This window comes from Centruroides sculpturatus, unplaced genomic scaffold (assembly GCF_000671375.1).
Source record: "Centruroides sculpturatus isolate CEXI.00-Female unplaced genomic scaffold, Cexi_2.0 scaffold1019, whole genome shotgun sequence".
Taxonomy (NCBI): Eukaryota; Metazoa; Arthropoda; class Arachnida; order Scorpiones; family Buthidae; genus Centruroides; species Centruroides sculpturatus.
The window spans coordinates 132,027-152,044 of NW_019385301.1; the positions used below are offsets into that span (position 1 = coordinate 132,027).

General features: G+C 27.7%; 1 protein-coding gene across 1 annotated transcript in view; it reads left to right on the plus strand.

Annotated features, from left to right (window-relative positions):
* Nucleotides 1–20,018, plus strand: part of LOC111637372 — a 105,866-nt gene that overhangs the window by 84,342 nt on the left and 1,506 nt on the right. Inside the window, exons 4-13 of the mRNA XM_023382843.1 lie at nucleotides 5,236–5,317; nucleotides 5,947–6,111; nucleotides 6,188–6,451; nucleotides 15,038–15,184; nucleotides 15,300–15,373; nucleotides 15,446–15,638; nucleotides 15,736–15,940; nucleotides 16,077–16,262; nucleotides 17,080–17,225; nucleotides 17,396–17,585. Of these exons, the coding sequence (XP_023238611.1) occupies nucleotides 5,236–5,317; nucleotides 5,947–6,111; nucleotides 6,188–6,451; nucleotides 15,038–15,184; nucleotides 15,300–15,373; nucleotides 15,446–15,638; nucleotides 15,736–15,940; nucleotides 16,077–16,262; nucleotides 17,080–17,225; nucleotides 17,396–17,585 (1,652 nt within the window). The remainder of the gene's footprint in view (nucleotides 1–5,235; nucleotides 5,318–5,946; nucleotides 6,112–6,187; nucleotides 6,452–15,037; nucleotides 15,185–15,299; nucleotides 15,374–15,445; nucleotides 15,639–15,735; nucleotides 15,941–16,076; nucleotides 16,263–17,079; nucleotides 17,226–17,395; nucleotides 17,586–20,018) is intronic.

The window sequence follows — 20,018 nt, forward strand, 5'->3', positions numbered from 1 at the left end:
TTCTCTCTTCTTGTAAAGTTGTAATTATTTTAATTATTTTTATTTCCAAGCTGATTTTAACCAGTTCTATAGTAAGAAAACATTCCAATAGACAATATGCATAGCTTTTTTTTCAGTTTACGGCAGTATTTATTACACAAAATTTAAGTAAAGTTTAACATGCCGATCTTGCCCCGGTCTCCCCTACACAGTAGCGTAACTACCATTTGTGCAATTTGTGTAATTTTACAAAGACCCTCGACCTCTTCCATTGCCACCGTAATTGTTTTGTTAAATACGAGTATTATTCCTGTGACGGTGCGCGATTAGTCAAAGTTATGAACGGAAGGGAAAGAACTGCGTTAATTTGCAGCTCAAGAACTCAACAGAAAAAAATACGCATTTTTACTAGTTGTTGATAGTAAAAGACGATTATGTACTGTACAGTACAGCTTACTTCACACTGTAGCAATCTCCACATGATCAAAATAATAATAGGAGGAGTAAGGGGATATGAACTTTGCACGAATTTGAATTTCTTATTTATTTCTTCACTGTTCTTTACAGTAAATACAAACATTATATTTTTGTAAAAGGTACATTTATTTTTATTTTAATTACGAAAATCGTTTTCTAGTAATTTATATATTACTTTTTAATTATTTAATGGGAAATGCTTCTCTTTATAAGATGTTTGAAGCGTGAAAATAAAATATGATTAATATATCATAATATTTTTTTGTTAAAACGCGTAAGGGTTATAGTTAAAATGTTGTTATCGAAAGTAAGATTTTCACCAATATTGTCACATGCGGGATTATATAAGTTAATTTATTTTTACGCAAGATCTCGTGCAATATTTTTGAAATACAAAAAAATTACTTATACAGTAGATGCAGAAATAATATTTTTAAAATAGTGATAATTTTCATTTTTGCTACAGCTTATAAACTAAAAAATACGTTTTTTTGTTTTTTTTTTTACAGGAATGTATCTTAGCATACACGTATAAATTTTTAGCAAGACCATTATAGGTTCAGCCAGGTTCACAATGAGGCGACTGGGTGGCCCGACATATCCAAACGGACCCCCCGAAAAATTCCTGGGGATTTTTCGACCCGTCTGGTTCGATTCCGAGTCACCCAGAGCAGTAGACTGCCACCTCGACCACTCGGCCATCCAACTGTCTACCCTTTTACATTTAGTAGGCTATAAATAGTTCTTTATGAGACTGAAGGTCTTTCTGATTTAAAAAAAAAAACCACAAACATTCAACTCTGATGTACTATCATTATATGATATATTTAATTTTATAAAATGGAATTAATTTAATCTAAAGTATAAGGTTTCACAACAAAAGTCGTCTATTAATAAATAATTTAATAAAAAACAAAAGTTCAAAATTTGTAAGAAAGAATAAATTACTTTTACATATGGACAATAAATTTATTTTTCTGATTTCAAATACATTTCATATGGATTTTTTAATCAATGCTGTAATTGTAGTCATCAGACGCTATACTTTTTTCTTTATTTTTCTTCTTCCAAATTTAAAATTCATATTAAAAAGAAGAAAATGAGCAATTACCTGTGAAAGTTTGATTATTTTAAATAAAAGAAATAATTTTAGAATTGTTATCATATATTTTATCCTTTTAAAATTGTTTAGTTTTAGGTATAGGGGAGACCGGGGCAACTTCGGCATGCGGGGCAAGTTTGTCAAGCGCTTTTTTTTAAAAACAAATTAAAAGGAGACTTTGGTTATAGGTTAGGCAGTTGAGTTTTATTGGTGGCTTGTTGAGTGTAGTGTTTTTATTGTTCTCCAACAAGCGTAGTTGAATTATCAAGCAAATTTTCATTTTCGTTCAATTCCATATAATATTTTTTTTCCATTTATATTGAATTGGCAGGTTTTGTTATAATTCCATGATAACGAAAGTTACTTTTCCTGTTAGAAGGATGTAACTTCAACTTATTCACGTGGCCAGATCGTGGCTTGGCATTCTGTTCTCAGGGTTGTACTTAATGTTTCGAAATCATGACTAGCGGGGTAAGATCGGCAACATAAAGCCACATTAGAAGCAAAGGATAAAAATCAAACAGATGATAAATGAAAACATGTTTGCATTTGTTATTCATGTATATATGTCTTTGAACTTGCATTTCGTTGTAATAATATTAAATGGGTGTTGGATTTGTATTTCTTTGTTTTAATAGTGAATTCCAACTTATACATTGTTAATAACATAATTTTATATACGTGCCTATCTTGCCCCATTACTGTTGCCCCTATACCAGGGGCAACTTTAATAAAAATAATTAAAATAATTACAACTTTACAAAAAGAGAGAAGTTGTCGAAGTTGCCCCTATACCCGGGGCAACTTCGGCAACTTCTCTCTTCTTGTAAAGTTGTAATTATTTTAATTATTTTTATTTCCAAGCTGATTTTAACCAGTTCTATAGTAAGAAAACATTCCAATAGACAATATGCATAGCTTTTTTTCAGTTTACGGCAGTATTTATTACACAAAATTTAAGTAAAGTTTAACATGCCGATCTTGCCCCGGTCTCCCCTACACAGTAGCGTAACTACCATTTGTGCAATTTGTGTAATTTTACAAAGACCCTCGACCTCTTCCATTGCCACCGTAATTGTTTTGTTAAATACGAGTATTATTCCTGTGACGGTGCGCGATTAGTCAAAGTTATGAACGGAAGGGAAAGAACTGCGTTAATTTGCAGCTCAAGAACTCAACAGAAAAAAATACGCATTTTTACTAGTTGTTGATAGTAAAAGACGATTATGTACTGTACAGTACAGCTTACTTCACACTGTAGCAATCTCCACATGATCAAAATAATAATAGGAGGAGTAAGGGGATATGAACTTTGCACGAATTTGAATTTCTTATTTATTTCTTCACTGTTCTTTACAGTAAATACAAACATTATATTTTTGTAAAAGGTACATTTATTTTTATTTTAATTACGAAAATCGTTTTCTAGTAATTTATATATTACTTTTTAATTATTTAATGGGAAATGCTTCTCTTTATAAGATGTTTGAAGCGTGAAAATAAAATATGATTAATATATCATAATATTTTTTTGTTAAAACGCGTAAGGGTTATAGTTAAAATGTTGTTATCGAAAGTAAGATTTTCACCAATATTGTCACATGCGGGATTCGAAAATATCATTTTGCCGTAGTATCGGATATTTTCGGTATACAGTATTCAGGTTTCAGGATATTTTGTGTTCAATGACCGAAGAGAAAAAATACGTAGACCTATAATGTACTAATGTACTACTTTTAAAATAAATAAATTATTTATTCCTTTATAATTTTATGTATACAGTATTAAGCTGTGTCACGAAAAAAATTACAGAAAGTGAAGTGGGGACCATTTTGAAAATATTGCACAGATGCTCGCTCATATGTAGTTACGCTATTGCGTACACACTATGCGAGAAAAAGTATAAGTATACGATGATGTATTTTTCACTACAGCTTTAGTTAAAAAATGTTTTTATTTAATAGTTTAATTTTCTTCCAAAAAGACAAAAATTGTTATATAGATCAAATTATACGACAATCCTCTGATTATTCGTTTTATATTTTTATTTTAATAACAAATATCTAACGAACAGTTCCTGTGTAAAGTTAATTATTGAATAAATATAGTCTATGTTTTATATAGAAATAAAACTATGTCGATCTCATGTAATGCGAGACATCTATTGACACGCATAAACTTGTTATTCATTAACACGATCTTGAAAAATTGTAAAATTGCAAACTGGAGCAGAACTAATAAAGGGTATAAATAAGGAAATAAGAACAAGCCGCTCAAAATAAATGTTAAATACACAAGATGAAACACATATTCATTAAAAAATAAAGATCTAAAAATAAATGCTCCTAAACTAATCGTAGAAGAAGAAAATTGTTTAAATAAGAGTGGAGTGTGTGCGTGCGGAAAATATTATAATTATAAAAAATACAAAACATTAACAAACATCACAGACGTGTTGTCAGAAAGGGGCTATATACTGTATCAATTACCGTAGAAATAATAAAACGTTCGTGTTTAATTTAGTAATAAAGATTTTAATAAATCAAAATTTTTACAATTTAGAATTTAGAAAAACAAAATATGTTTTTGTGTCGAATCCAAACAATGAAGGTTAAATATTCTTTTTTTTTTCCAGCGGCATAGGCCGTTCTTCTTGAAACATGTTTATGTTAATAACTTTTTCTTACAATTATTCTAATAGAATTTTGACGTACAGTACTATTTCTTTAAATTTTATACTTCTGCAATCAATTCAAGAATTTTTTTTTTATTGTTTCTAATTGATTTGAAAACATGCTTTGTTTTCTTTTCTTTATACGATTTATTAATATACGGTAATGTATTTCTCCTTTTATAACTTTATCTACTCTACTTTGTAATTTTAATATTGTAAATAATAAGTTTGCGTATCAATGCACATCTAAGAACTTTCATGTTAAGATCGTCATTGTTCAATTGCTATACAGACGATACATATTTAATAATCAACTGTGTACAAGTCTTAGTTATCTGATATTTAGTATTTAAAAGATATTTTTAAAACTACTACATGACTTTTACTTTATTTAATTTCAATGGAACTCTTTGTTTTTGAGAGAGAAATCTTTTGAATAAAAATTACTATATTCTCTATTAGAGAAGTAGAATTTCTTATCTACATTTAGAAAAAAATTTAAATTAATTTTATAACTCTTGAATATTTTTAATTATTTAATAATTAACGGTTTTCATTGCAGCCTACTCTACTTTCGTTACATAATTTGATATTGATAAATAAATGTATAGGCCTAACTTATCTACTCTATATAAAATACTTACTATATATAAAATATCACTTAGCTTAAAATCGTTACTTCACTTTTTCTGTCGTGGGGGAGATTAAAACAGTAGCATCGGGAATCGACGAATCTTCACGAAATGCTTGAACAAAATTTATAAGACGCGACCCCTAATTTATTTATATTTTAACACTAATTTATCGTTTAATTTATCATAACTAAATCATGATAATGATGATTTTAATTTCTTAATTTTTAATTATGATTTATCGTCTTTTTAAATTAAATTAAGCATAAAATGTTTCACTTTTTATTATTATTAAAAAGTATTTTTTTAAACTTTTATCGAAAACTAAAGTATAAATTACTATTCTTAAATTCTTTTATTATATTTATTAGAAAACAGGCAAAAGAAACAAAAACTTTCGACACCTTCTATATTTATTTTGAAAATTCGGAAGAAACTCAAGGAACCGTGAAGGTAAAATAAGATATACATTATTTATTTATTCATATAATATAAATTCAATTTAAAATGTACATTTGTTTTAAAGTAACTGTATAAATAAAGAATTTATATATGGCATAACTTGGTTTATTTTTAATTTAAATATAATTTTTAAAAATTACTTTTTAAAACATTTTTCTTTTATTTTTAATTATTTTCTTTAAACTTGTATTAATAATTTAATAAAGCTCAAATTTTTAAATTTGATATGTAACAAAATTATATCTCTTGGCATTTCAGTTTTGATAATTTTTTTTATTTTTAATTACAAATTTCTTCTGAAACATTCATAAATAAAAAAATCGAAATGAAATATTAAAATAGAATATATAAAATTCATTTATGTTAGCAATGTTATTTATAATAATGTAATCAATTTATAAAATAAATCATTATGTTTAGTATATTTTTAGATTTTTATTGTAAAATTTATTATTAAAAATAGAAATTAAGCATTAAATAGTTCTTTCTTAGATAATGTGTTAAAATAATTTTGTACGTTCTCTCCCGTAAACGTTTCATTGAACGTGTAAATGATGGGATATTAACAATTATATAACTTGATTTAAATAATTGTTTTATAAGTAAATTAATTTTTCTAGACTCTCCTAATTTCATTGCAAAGCAGTAAATTCAACAGATTGGACATTTATTACGATCAGAATTATGTTGTTCCAAATAATGTTGCATTTATAAACGATCTGTGCGTTGTATATCAGAATTTTGACAGAGATTACGAACGATTTATGTTGTTAGACGAATCAGAGGTAAATTCAAATAATATAAGAGATTTGCATTCTGTTTTTCTCATTTAAAAATGTTTACATTTTGTAATCTTTGCAGAAATATGGAAGAAATTATTTTGATTGGTTTGAAAAATCAGTAGTTGTTATTCTACATGAAGGAATAGAAATAACAGTCGAAGCAGTTCCTAAAATCGAATTCAGTCTTGTTACGCCTTATCCAAAAGATAGCAACGAAGAAATAGCAGCTATCGATGGATTATTATCTATCCTGGAAATATCTAAAAATAATATTAGAATAGTTGAAGCTAAATGCATAATCAACGTAAAAAATCGAGGAAATAATACTTATCTCATGTTTCAGGTAGGAATTTATGTACAGTACATTGAATTTCCCTGTAGTAAAATGTTTTGATAATAACAATATTTTTATTCTGTATTCATGCATAAAATAAATCCAGAATAAAAACATTTTTATTTATTCTATTTTATATAGTTTTAAAATGTTTTGTAATATGAATTTTAAAAAAGCATGCTCAAATCTAAATAAATAAATAAACATACGAAGAGTATAAACAATTCTTACATCTAGCTGAAATCTTATTGAAATTGATCTTTCTTGTCTCTTTTAAAATTGACTGGATCATGCAATTGTGACCGCAGGGTCGGCACCTCTTTGGTGCCCTGTCAGGATGACACCACCGCGTCTCAGCGGACACGAAAGCCGCGATATGTAGGTCACGCAAGCGGCGCGTACCGGAGCGATCAGAGTCGGGATAGAAGAAGAGACAGCGCCCCGGAAGTGACTTACTCAGAGACGCTTTAACGTAACAATGGTTTAATTGGTAACTATAGGCCATACAGAATATAAAATATATCGATTTTAACTAGGCTAGTTTTTAGAGATCTGTGCTACATTTGATATAAAATAGACATTAAATTGGATTTAAGATTTCTGTTACCGTTCCGCGGTTCTCGAGAGAGAGAGTTTACATAAGTTGTGCGTGGCGATAAATACCTGGAGTTTTAGTGAGTTGCTAGTAGGTCTTGACAACGAAGTTAGTCCAGTTAGGTAATCAAGTATTTTGGGTCGATGTTAATCCAGAGAATAGGCACTTAAATAAGTTCGATGGTCCAGTGAAAAGCACAACGAACACGGAAAAAGATACGGAACTTGAGACTGATCTCTTCGAAGACGGGGCGACGACTGCCCGCTTTGTTGTTCTGTTTTCAGGTTGTATTGTTGAAACGGAGATTTGAGGTCGAAAGGTGATGAGAAAGCGTCGTTAATAAGCCTGAGAACTTAACAGATGTTTAACTCCCATGTTTAAAAGTTGACAGTTGTTGAACGAAAGTATAGCTACACTGTGAAATGATGAAATGAGATAAACATACTGGATTCGGATACACAATAACATGATTCATCACTTTTTATGTAGTAAACCCACTGCTGAGATCATCGAATTATTGTATTTAATTAATATTTTTCATGTATAAAATAATTGAAAATGGTATAAAATCATATTTATAATTATCAATTAATGGAATATCCCTTTTGAGTATTCATCTATATTGAACATGAAAACTGCTATAACTTTAATTCTATTAAATTTGTTGGAAATAACAGTAACTGTGGATAAATCTATAAAACAAAATGGCATTTTTTAAATCAAATTTATTTCAAAATAAAATCAATTATTTTCTTTTAAGTTCGCTGTATATATTAGGGGAAAAAAACCTTTTGTCTTGGTTTACTACTTGTGTTATGTTTGTATTAATGTATGTTGGTGTTGTACCGTATGTATGTAAGCTGTATCCTTTGTACCCGAAATGGATTCTTACCAAAATTTGATTGGCGTTATTAAAGGGTAATTTTTGTAAACTCTAGTCTATTCCAGTCAGCCCTGATGTGATAAGCCCTCCAATTTATTACAACCCTATTTATTAGGATAACTAATTCAATCTAAACAAAATTAGAATTGGGATATTTTTATTCGAAGGTTTCAAAATCTATAAATTTATACATTTTTTTCTAAATTTTAATGTTTTTTAATAATTAGTGAGAGGAATGCTGATTTTAATATCGAACTTTGATTGGTGCTTATAGCCGAATTTCATCCTTTTAAAAATCTAATAATAATTAATATTTATTGAATTGAACGAAGGACAAATCCAAAAAAATGAGAAGTTTTAATATCTAACAGCATTAGTAACACTAGGCGTATTTAGTCTTGAATCCGTCATCGTTGACCTTAAGTAATTTTGAATCCTCTTCATGTTGTTGAATACGAGCTCGTTACTTGCGACAGTCACTCGCACAATTCACAAGTGGCAAAATTTTCTTTTTCAGTACAGTATACGTGGTTTTATTTCCAAGAGAATGGGATATTTGGAAAGTATTTCTATCTCTGCCTATATTGCATGAGGAACTGGAAGATCACTGCTGACAGTAATTTATGTTTGATCTGAAAAAGAAATCTCTTAATGCCTCCAGTAGATCGGTGACATTCTTTGTCGTTCCGTGGATGAGAGAAATTTTGCACATATATTTATATATTTTATGTTGTTTAACAAAACATCAATATTGTCGTTCATTATAGTAACAAGATGATCTAAAACTTGTTAAAATTCCAAGTTATAAAACGAATGGAAAGCGTGTTTTGTTTAAGTTTAATATTGTTTGCCCAATCTTTGTGGTAAAACGTGGTATAATAATGTTTAGACCTTACATATTTTAATTAATGTTAGCATAATTAATGCAATATTATGGGCTGAAAAGAGTTGACGAGTGTTGCAAAAATTGTTTTACATGAAGTGAAAAATAAATACAAAAGAAGCTTATAATGAGGAGATATTAAATTAAGACCGTAAAAGTTAGTGTGTATAAATAAAGTATTCTATTTGGAAGAAAATAAGTGTTATAAACTTTTATTAAACAATCAACATCCCCAAAACGGTCGCTAAAAAGTACAAACTGTTGGGAAGGATTTCACAAAGCTCATAATTTCCTATTCTACTGCGGTCATCCTAGCGTGTGGCTTCTATTGCAGAGGGACTTGACTTTCCTATAATACTGAATAATGCATAGGCAGGTTTACAAGAAGTAAAAAGGAAGATATTATGAGGTACTACATGATAGTTGCCATTTCTGTCCGGCAATATGGAACATAAATATAATTTCTTAAGGACATTAGCTAATTTGCAATAACGAATTTTATCTGAATTCATCGTTTGCGATGAATTGTTATAACCTGCTGCTTCCAATTGACGAACAATACTGCTTCACGAAGCAAACTTTCAATAATTTTCTGAATTATGCAGATATTTAACTGATTGTAGCGCACTTTGAAACAAATCATCATCATCTAATACATTTAATTTTTCGGATTCCAAAGCCACGATAAAGTTTTGTCTTTTATAAAATCGTTTTCACTACTTCCAAAGAAATGATAAAATCAGAAGATAATATCATTTTTAGACCATATGCTTTTGTGCAGATTTTCTCATTCATGTGGAACTTGAGTTGCAAACTTCAAGAACACGTTGAGTCACATGGCCACACAAGTGCTGTTCATCCAGTTTTGATAAACTTCGAAGTTGGTATGTCGTTCGTAGTTATGCCATAAAAACCAAAAATTTAAATAATGAAGTAGCATATCTTAAAAAAGTTATTTCAAAATTTAAATTACAAATATATAAATATTTAAATATATCATCGCGTAAATATATTTAATAGCAGAATATCATAAAAAATGTGAAAAATATAGAAAAATGTCCTTTTTACAAAATAAAAGCATTCTATTTAGATAATTAAATATTTTGAATGAATATTTTCATACATAAGCATATACATAATACTTACATAATTTTTTTAATGTAAATCAGCGCGATCGTAAATGCGTTAGTTGCTGATTTAATTCCATCTTAATGTCTAATTACAGAAAGGCGGTTTTTTTACAAAAATAACCAAATTTACTGACTCTAAAATTAACTGGGAGGGCGCAATGACCCCATGCGTCCAGTATGCCGCTGGATAGCCTGTCATGATCCGATCCCTCTATAAGAGGATTTCTATCAATTAATTACTTGACTAAATGATGACGATAAATCGTCATCATTTAGTCAAGTAATTAATTTAATTGATGAAACGATTTGATGACTGATGATTAATTTAATTAAATGAATGAAATAATTTAATGAAAGAATTTAATCAAAATGACAATCTGATTAAAACTTTGTTTTCGTTAAATTATTCTTTCATTCCTCAAAAATAGCTTTCATGTAATGAAAATTTCAAATTTCTTAAGTCATATATCTAATATTAATATATATTGAATGTTTTTGTATTTTATACCAACGCCGCTGTTAGAATATCTTGCGTCCGCATGCGAGTCCTATTTCTTGCGCCCCTTACGAATTAGTGCAAATATAACCTGAAATCCTCTTGTTTGATTACCATCAAAACTTCTTTGAATTGAGTTTGAACGGTAAGAACGTCTGGCAATGTTATAGTATTTATATACTAGTTTGTACAAGTTTATTCCTCATCAGACGAGGAACTCGTCCCTCGGGCAATTCTCACACCTTGATCGTGTGAGAAATGGCTCAATACTATAAATCCATATAAATATGTGGACCATTGAAGTTCTCAATTTTACTTTTTCAACGTAATGCTTTGCTCCTTAAAGTGCTCGATTTTTGAATTATGAAATTTATTATTTCATAATTCAAAAATCGAGCATTTAATTAGGAATTTCTTTTGGGGTCCCTTGCCAATGATGCCCGCGTGCAGTGCACACCTTGCACTAAAGTTCTACCAAATGATCTGTATTATGACTGTAATAGCTCAACTCTTCCATATTTCAAGATTTTTGTAATTCCAAGTAGTCACATATACTTCGAATTATCGGGACTCTACTGTACTTGGTATATATTTCAAATATATGGTAGATATATTTTAAAAATTAGCATTAGCTGTAATACTTCAATATGTAATTTAAATTATGTGAATAACTCGAGCATGCCATCATATAATTTAAATTATATTAATACTACATGATAATAACTGAAAAATATCGGAAAAATATGAATCTTCAGCCAATTAAAATTTTTAAATTTTAATAGTTTTCCCCTCTTCTGTGTAAGTTTTGAACCATTATCTAGTTTATTTAAGATAATTCACGTTAAAAATTGCTTTGAAAAAATAGTAAATCATCGATTTACTATTTTTCCATTTACTTATCGATTTATGAGTCACCCCAACTTACCCTACATTAGGGTAATTTGGGGTGAAATAGATCACGCTAAGGTTTTAGCGTCGTATTTTTAAAGATTTTCTGTTTTGTCTCTACGTGATACCTTTCCTTTGAAGTTTATAAAAGTTAAAAAAGAAGGTACTTAGCAAAACCGAGTTTCGCTATGTACCTTCTTTTTTAACTTTTATAAACTTTTGTAACTTTTTTAACCCAACTTAACAATTCTTAAAGGGCATTAATGACAACAAGTTCGGTCTCGAGATTGTAATTGAGCAAGAAAGTGATACGCTCATACACTTTCTGGATTTATTTATACAACTTGACAGCAAAGGGGATTTTTCTCACTAAAGTCTATAGAGAATCTGCGTACAATCCGATATTTATCCCATGGAATTCGCACGACCCGTCAACATATAAACTAGCTGCATTCCGGGCGCTCATCGCACGAGCTTACTCACACTGCAGCAGTACCCAAGACAGAAACGAAGAGCTGTGTTACATCAATAAACTAGCTAAGAGGTATGGGGTAGATATTAAAGCTATTACTAGCCAAATTAAGACACGTGGCAAAGTGCGAAATTTACAAAATACAGAAGAGTTCACAATGATGGAATATAAGGCCTCGCTGAGCAGCATTTATAGGTGAATAGGAGCCGCTACGAAGAAAAGAATAATTTACAAAAGGAATCCTACTATTTATCAATTGCTAAGGGCAGACAGAGATGTCCACGGCATCTTTGTCTGCCCTTCCAGGAGTCTACAGTATCCCTGTACAGATACGCAGAGGCAGAATATGATGTTCTACATCGGAGCTACCCGAAGATCCCTCAAAGAAAGGCTGTCAGAACACCAGAGAAACATAAGAAGCGGACAGCCGTGCACAGCGCTGGCGACTTACGTCTTAGCTGACCCTCAAGAGGTCAAAGCTGAATGGGACCGAGCTAGATTGATACAAAAAGCACCTCCGGTATGCTGAAGCCTGGCATATCTGTAAAACCAGCCAAAAAGGATTAGCTATCAACTTCCGAATCAAGCAAAGTATCGGCAGCCTGGCGAGCAAGTATATTATAAGCGGCAAGAACGATGGCAAAGCAGCAACTTACGGACTCTTAAATTAATGTATTTGCGCGTCACATTGTTTATGTTTGGTATTTTATGTATGTTTGTATTTTTTATTTTTATGTTATTTTATATCTTGAATGTCATACTTTTTAACGTTGTAATAGCTACTGTGGTTACATAATGACAGCCTTTATGTAGAGATGGCGCTCTTTATTCCCGTAGAATATCCTTTTAAAAACGTTCCAAAACGCTTGTATCGTTAATTCAAATTTTAGAGTTAGGAGTTCGATATTTTCTTTTTTCCGTTTATTCTTGAAAAAGGCCATTGAATATGGCCGAAAACGTTAGAATGTAATAAATACGGCTGCATATTTAAAAAGTTTTCTTGAGTGTGTTTAATTAGTAAGAAATGAAGTCTACGATGATTTATATAATTATGTCGTATTTTTATAAGTTTCTGAAAAAAAGAAATTAAAGCACAATATGATTTATATGGAAAGTTTAATTCTATATTGAAATAATAGAAAAATCATATAAAAGTTTTGATATATTTACACCTCCACAAAATTTATTTTAGATTAATTTCCATCTGTAATTTATGTTTAAACTTTATATTCAAACCGTAAAATTTAATAGAACGGTTTAGTTAATGCTTTTAAAATAATCGAATATATTTATATTGGCATTTGCTCTTTAATTTAGTGCAAACAATCCTTATATACGTAAGGATTTATACACTAAACAGGTTTTGTCCTAAAAATTTAGTGTTTAATAAATTTCATTTGTAGATTTTAAACAATATGACTTGAAATTTTATGTAACATTAATTTTAAACATTATCCAGTAGATCGTAATTCATCAAGTTTTACAGTTAAAGGACATCATCATTTCATAAGGATTTTTATAATGTTTATAACATTGTGAGAGTGATTTTGGCTAAACTGTGATAAAGGAGTGAAGTGCATATAGTACTAAGATATTAGAATTTTTGACTTTGAAAATCGAGTAAAAAAATAGTTATTTTCATTAACATCGTGTCTATGGAGATTTTTTTTATTTTCAAAAATTTATTTGAACCCCTTCCAATTTAGATAATAAAATGAAAAATGGTTAGTAAAATAATGATAATTAGTAGATGCTTTTAAGATAGGTGAGGAAGTGCACTTGCAAGAGATAAGTAAAAATTTTGGAGTTTAAAATGTTCTAAATGATTTTATGTAGAGAATTTTTGAAAATGAAGATTCTCTTTAATGAATTTTTGTAATTTATTATAATTAATGAAAATCAGTTGTTGCTAATTCAATTTCTCTCCTATAATCTAAAACATTTTATTATTTTCAACATTGAATTCACCTTACTCTCTTTCAATAACCAATTTTCATTTTGTTATCTAAGTTGGAGATGGTTCAAATAAATTTTCAGAAAATAAGTTTTCCTAGATGTGATGTTAAAGAAAATAACTTTTTATTTTTATACTCGATTTCTACCGAGTCAAAAATCTAATATTTTAGTACTATATTTACCTCAAAGTTTTCTGTCATTTACTACGATTTAGTCAAAATCACTCTCACAATGTAATGAAAATCCCTGTGAAATGACATTCTTTTATCGACATAAATAATAATAATTATGATTCTTACATAGCAATTTATGTAAAAGCAATTTTCCATCATTTTCAATGTTTGGTATGTAAACTATATTAATTTGCATAAATTAAATTTTTACGAGGAAAATAATTACTATAATATTTTATGTAAATCAATATTATTTCTCGTATATGAATAGATTGAAGCTTATTTTTTCATTTTTATGGGGTGTAATTTGAAATGAGTCCTTCACAATGATTGATTTTTTTGACAAAATTTAAAACATTAATAGACAAAATTTGATTTTCGAATTAGTTTTAAAGACTGTAACCATGAGTAAAAACGATTTTGTGGTGTAAAATATAAGAATGTAATCCGTGTTTTCTCGGGTATAAAACTGAGAAATATGGCTTAAATTCCATTTTTTTCTCAGTTTTATACTAAATTCTTGTTTATTAAATCTTTCCATCAAATATAATTAATATATTCTATACTTAATTTTGTGTTGGATTTTAACCATTAAAAAAAGAAATTTTAGAAAATTTTAGATAATTTTTACCAACATAAAAGTTTATTTTAATTATTTAAAATATTCAAAGATAGTTCATTTTAATAGTTTTAAACTATTAAAATAGAATTGCAACAAGAAGAGTTATATAAGAAATGGAACAAGTAAGAAGCAAATGGAACATGCGCATCAATTACTTACGTAAGCAATGTTTCGTAAGATGATGGTGCAATATTATCGATTCTACTCAATAAAGTATTGTTTACATAAACCGGCTTCCAATTTTCTATAAGTTTAATATATTCTCTACGTAAGAATATCGCTTCTGCTTGCAAACGGAACAGTCATGTAGCCATTAATGGCTACCATAAACGTTTTAATTTTTAAGAGAAAATGGCTTCCAAAAGCTATTTTTTAATTTTAATTTCTTACTTTTTATTAAATCTACATCTTTATGATTTCATTTCCGTGGTATGTAATAACATTCATTCGATTCAGTCTTTGTTTCTTAGTTTGAAGTTATGTTTATATATTTTTAGGTTGAAATTGGCACGGCTCCCCAATGGACTTCTTATGGATCACAACGAAATGAATTGAATCTGAAAGAACTTTCAAAAAATTTAACTTCGGTTTTTCAATCTGGCGATACTGGAAAATGGTTTAGTAATACCGTTTACTTTTTAAATGTACGATTTTATTACATTATTTACTAGTAAATATTTCTAATTTATGACTATACGAATTTTAGATGGAGTATAGAAGTCATGTAAGTTATATAATTAATTAAAATTATCTGTATAGGTTGAAAATAATACCGTTTCTCCCGATGGATTTACAAATTGTCCAAAAACAATTAAAAGATATCGAAGACAAAGGTATAAAATAGTTATTTTTTATTAATTTAATAAAAGGAATGTCGTTATTTTAATATTTTATCAATGTTTTAGCCAATATTCAACAACATTAGCGGAAAGTAGTAAAGAAAGTATCGAAATCGAAGGTCATAAAATAACCTTACATCCATTTAGTGAGACTTCTATTCCTCATAATTCGCGAATTGATGAAGAACTGGTACCTGCTCCCGGAGTTAAACTCTTTGATGAAACTGAACAAAAAGATGCAGATTCAGAATTATTAAAGGTATATACGTAAATGCAATTTTATTAATAATTTAAAATTGCAGGTTTTTTATAATATATAATTTAGTTAATAAAATGTATATTTCTTGTATTTTCAGGACACAAAATGGACCGCTACTATCGAATTTTATTATGAATGCTATCAAGGAAATTTGAAAGGAGAAACTAAAATTTCTATTCCTAATAAAGAAAATATGATATTGTTTGAAGATATTAAATTTGAAAAACCTAATTATAATGTACACTTAAAAATAACAGTCAACAAAGAAGATTCACCAGATACTCCATTGACTTTCGTCATCGGTATATTTTTTACAGTTTAATACATAAAAATATTGTTAAATTTTAATTTTTTAAAATTTAGATTATATATAATAATTATCTCTAAAAAATAATAGATTAAAATATTAATTGTAAAATTTCTTTATAATTCTATAAGGTCCTTTCGATGTAAGAGATTCTAAGGATAATGTTGAATTTAAAGATGAAGCTAAATTAACATTTAAATACGATGGAAATTTTCAACAAATTAAAGATGATCTTGAACGATATAAGTCATGTTTTATTAACTTTTATTTCGGAAAATATCCAAAAGTTGGATGGAAATATATTGGTTCAAAAGCTGGTACGATTACGATTGTTAAACTTTTAAAATATTTTAAAGTAATTTTAAATTATCAGATTAAAGTAAATAATTGTTTTCAATTAATAAAATTACTATTTAATATATTTTAATAACAAAGCTAACATTTACAAATAAAGAAAACAACGACTAACGATTGCAATATATTTTTTGTTTTTGTTAATTTCATTATTATTTATATATTAATAACATTTATTACATGATTGTTTAAATAAGCTTAGAATAAATAATATAAACGGTGTTATAACTTACAATAAATTATTTAATATCTTCTCATAATTATAATAATTAGAAAATATGAAATAAGTTGTACATCTTTGTTTTATTTTTATATATTTATCGCAATTAATTAATTATTTTTGTTTTCATAAAGAAGAAGCAGAATTAAAAGTTGCAGCTATAATATAATAATGTGTAATTGTTAATTTTTTTAATGATTAATGGTTAAATGGTTAAAATCATAATATTTGGATGGACTTAAATTTTATATTAAAATTTTTTTGTGAGAATTTTAAATGTATTTATAATATTTTAGATTATTCTTTCGAATTACAATGGTACATTTAGCATAAAAAGGGTTAAAACAAATTATAAATTACTTATTGCACTGAAATTTGATGATAATCTTCTAATGGAGTTAAAATATTTTAAATTTTAACAAATAGAAATGAAATCATAAATAAATTTTATAAGAAGCTTTTTTCGATATATTCATAAAAGAAAATATATAATATATACGGTAATTTTTATTTTAATATATTTTTATATAACCAATATATTTATTATATTTGATTTAAAGGAAGTGTTATAACAGAAGCAAAAATAAACGGAGAACCATCAAGTCTAAAAAGTGTAATCGAAGACATTAAAAGTAAAGAAAAGACTTTTAATGTAGAAAAAAATAAACAATGGAACGTACAAAGAGTGGATGCGGATATGCCTCAAGTATATTTTTACTTAATTATAATTAAATATTGGTTTAAATTTAAATTTAGAACTTTGAATTAAGCATAACAAAAGTTGTTTCTTTCCAAATTATAAAAGTTTACGGAGATTATGCAAATGAAATATTCTTTAACTGGTCTTTGTTTACGTTTTATTTCATTGTATTTTAGTCAAATATAATTAAAAGAGACACCTCAGAAACAGCGACACAAGAACCTAACAAAACTGATGACGTTAACAAGGAAGAAAAAAAGGAGGAAGGAACGCCAACAGCTTGGATTGCAGCCATTGTCATTAATGGAATTTTGGTTTTATTATTCATTGGTTTTGTAATTTACTGCTACTGTAAAAGTAAACAAAGTAAGTTTATTTCATATACTATTTTAATTTCCAAGTGAATTATGTAAACTTATAATTATTTTTAAGATAAAATGATAAAACTTATTCATTTATTTAGTAAAAATAAATATTTATAATTAACTTATTCATAATTAATAAATTAATGTTATTTGTAACTAAAACTTCATTTCATTTTCTATATTTTATTTTTAAAATTGCACATGTAAACAGTTTCAATGTTTGTCTGTTAAATATCAAAGATTAAAATTTATTCTACTTTGTGAATATACACTCTATATTCATAAATACAGTTATAAAAATGTATATGTGATTAAAAATGAATATTTTCTGTATATAAATATATGTATGATTTTTATGTTGTGTGTTAACTAGTTATATTTTTTGTAATTATGTTAAAGTAATATATGAAAGATAGTTTTGAAATGTCTAATAATATTTTTTAAANACCAATATTGTCACATGCGGGATTCGAAAATATCATTTTGCCGTAGTATCGGATATTTTCGGTATACAGTATTCAGGTTTCAGGATATTTTGTGTTCAATGACCGAAGAGAAAAAATACGTAGACCTATAATGTACTAATGTACTACTTTTAAAATAAATAATGGGAACTCTTGCATTAAAGATTTTTGTTGGTGACTTTTTTACTAAATCTGAATGAATTTAGTGGATAGATAATATGAGAAATATTTTTTTTCCAAGCTACAATATGAAATTTATTACTTTTAAGGGGAATAGAAAAAAGTCATCATCCTACATTGCGTATCTTTCCCAATTCTAATGTTCAGTCTTTGACTGTGAAAGTGATGAAGATTCCTGGACTGACTTATAAAACTGCGAACGTGGAGCTTATTTTTATCGTTTCCGAATTTTTATAAGCAAATTCCGAAAAAGATACTTTCATATTTCGTAGAAAGATTTAATAAGATAATTTCAACTTCAAATATAGCAGTTTTAAAGGGCAGCTGGTCGACTAATTTACATAAGGATGAACGTCTGAGTCGAACGGAAATATGCCTCGATGAATTATTTAATTTTAAGGTTAAACGTTAGAGTAAGAATGCTTTATATTTACATTATATAATGTATTATATATACATTATAAATGCTGTATATAATAACTGAAAGTAAAGTTATATGAGGATTAGAAACTAAAGATAAATATTTGAGGAAAGTAGCACTCGAATTGTTTTTAGCTATGCTAAAAAACAAAATAAGATTATTTCGACAGCAAAGATGTTAAAGTTAAATATGAAATGTGATTTCGTTGCATACAAATCAACGAAATCACATTCAATCAAAGTTCAAAATTACGAGCTTAAGGGTATATCAGCCAATTTACAAATTAAATGTATCAATCCTAGAATGAATGTATTTGAACGATAAGCTACTACACATTTTGATCCTGGAAGACCTTCTGGGAATCTTTTACTAATTGTTAATGAAGAACTGGACGAAGTAAAATTATTAAGATGAGCAGATAATTTTATAGTCGTCCAAATAGAATATTTTCCGAAAGTGTTTAGAGTTCAAGCATATCCAGTAATTTTATAGTATTTACATATTTCAAATTTTTATGGATTATTAGAAGAATTAGAGGATATTATAACAAAATTCTCTTTTTTATATAATCTTAAGTTAACGGGTGATTCTAATGTTCAAACTGGAAAAGAGTTAGGTCACTTTACCATAGAAAGGATGTTCTTAATATTCGATTTTCTAATGATAAGATTATAAATCAAAAGGAAAATTTCTCAGGAATGACTTCTGTGAAAATTATCAGATTCCTACTATTTCAGAACGAAAAAATTTACCAGAAAAAGTTACCAAGTTTTCGCTTAGTAGATCTAATATCAAGTCAGTGACAAAATCTCCATGTCAAAAATGTAATGTTAGCCGGACCATTCGCAATATATAGTCGTAGATTAAAGATTTTCGTGAAGTCAACAAACTTTTTCCCCTCTTTTGATTTATGATGTTACCATTATAACATTGTCTATAACACTCTTGATTAACCGTATTTAACTCTGATCCAATTCGAGCATTATTGAATAGAATAACCAAACAGCGTAAATCAATATCAAAAGAATTCCGTTGTTATATCTTCTAATTTTTCTAATAATCCATAAAAATTTGAAATTTATGTAAATAGTATAAAATTATTACGATATCTGTAATAATCTAAAATTACTACGATATTTCTAAACACTTTCCTATTATATTCTATTTGGACAACTATAAAATTATCTAATTTTAATAATTTCATTTTTTATCCAAATAGAAATTAGGACACAGTGTTAATTTTAAAAACTGAAAGATTAACTTATAAACTTGTTTTTTAAAGTTTCCATGTTGAAATGGCGCTACGTCAATAGAAAAGTCCTGTCAAGAAAGTAATGTCAAATTATTACATTAGGATTTAATTGACATA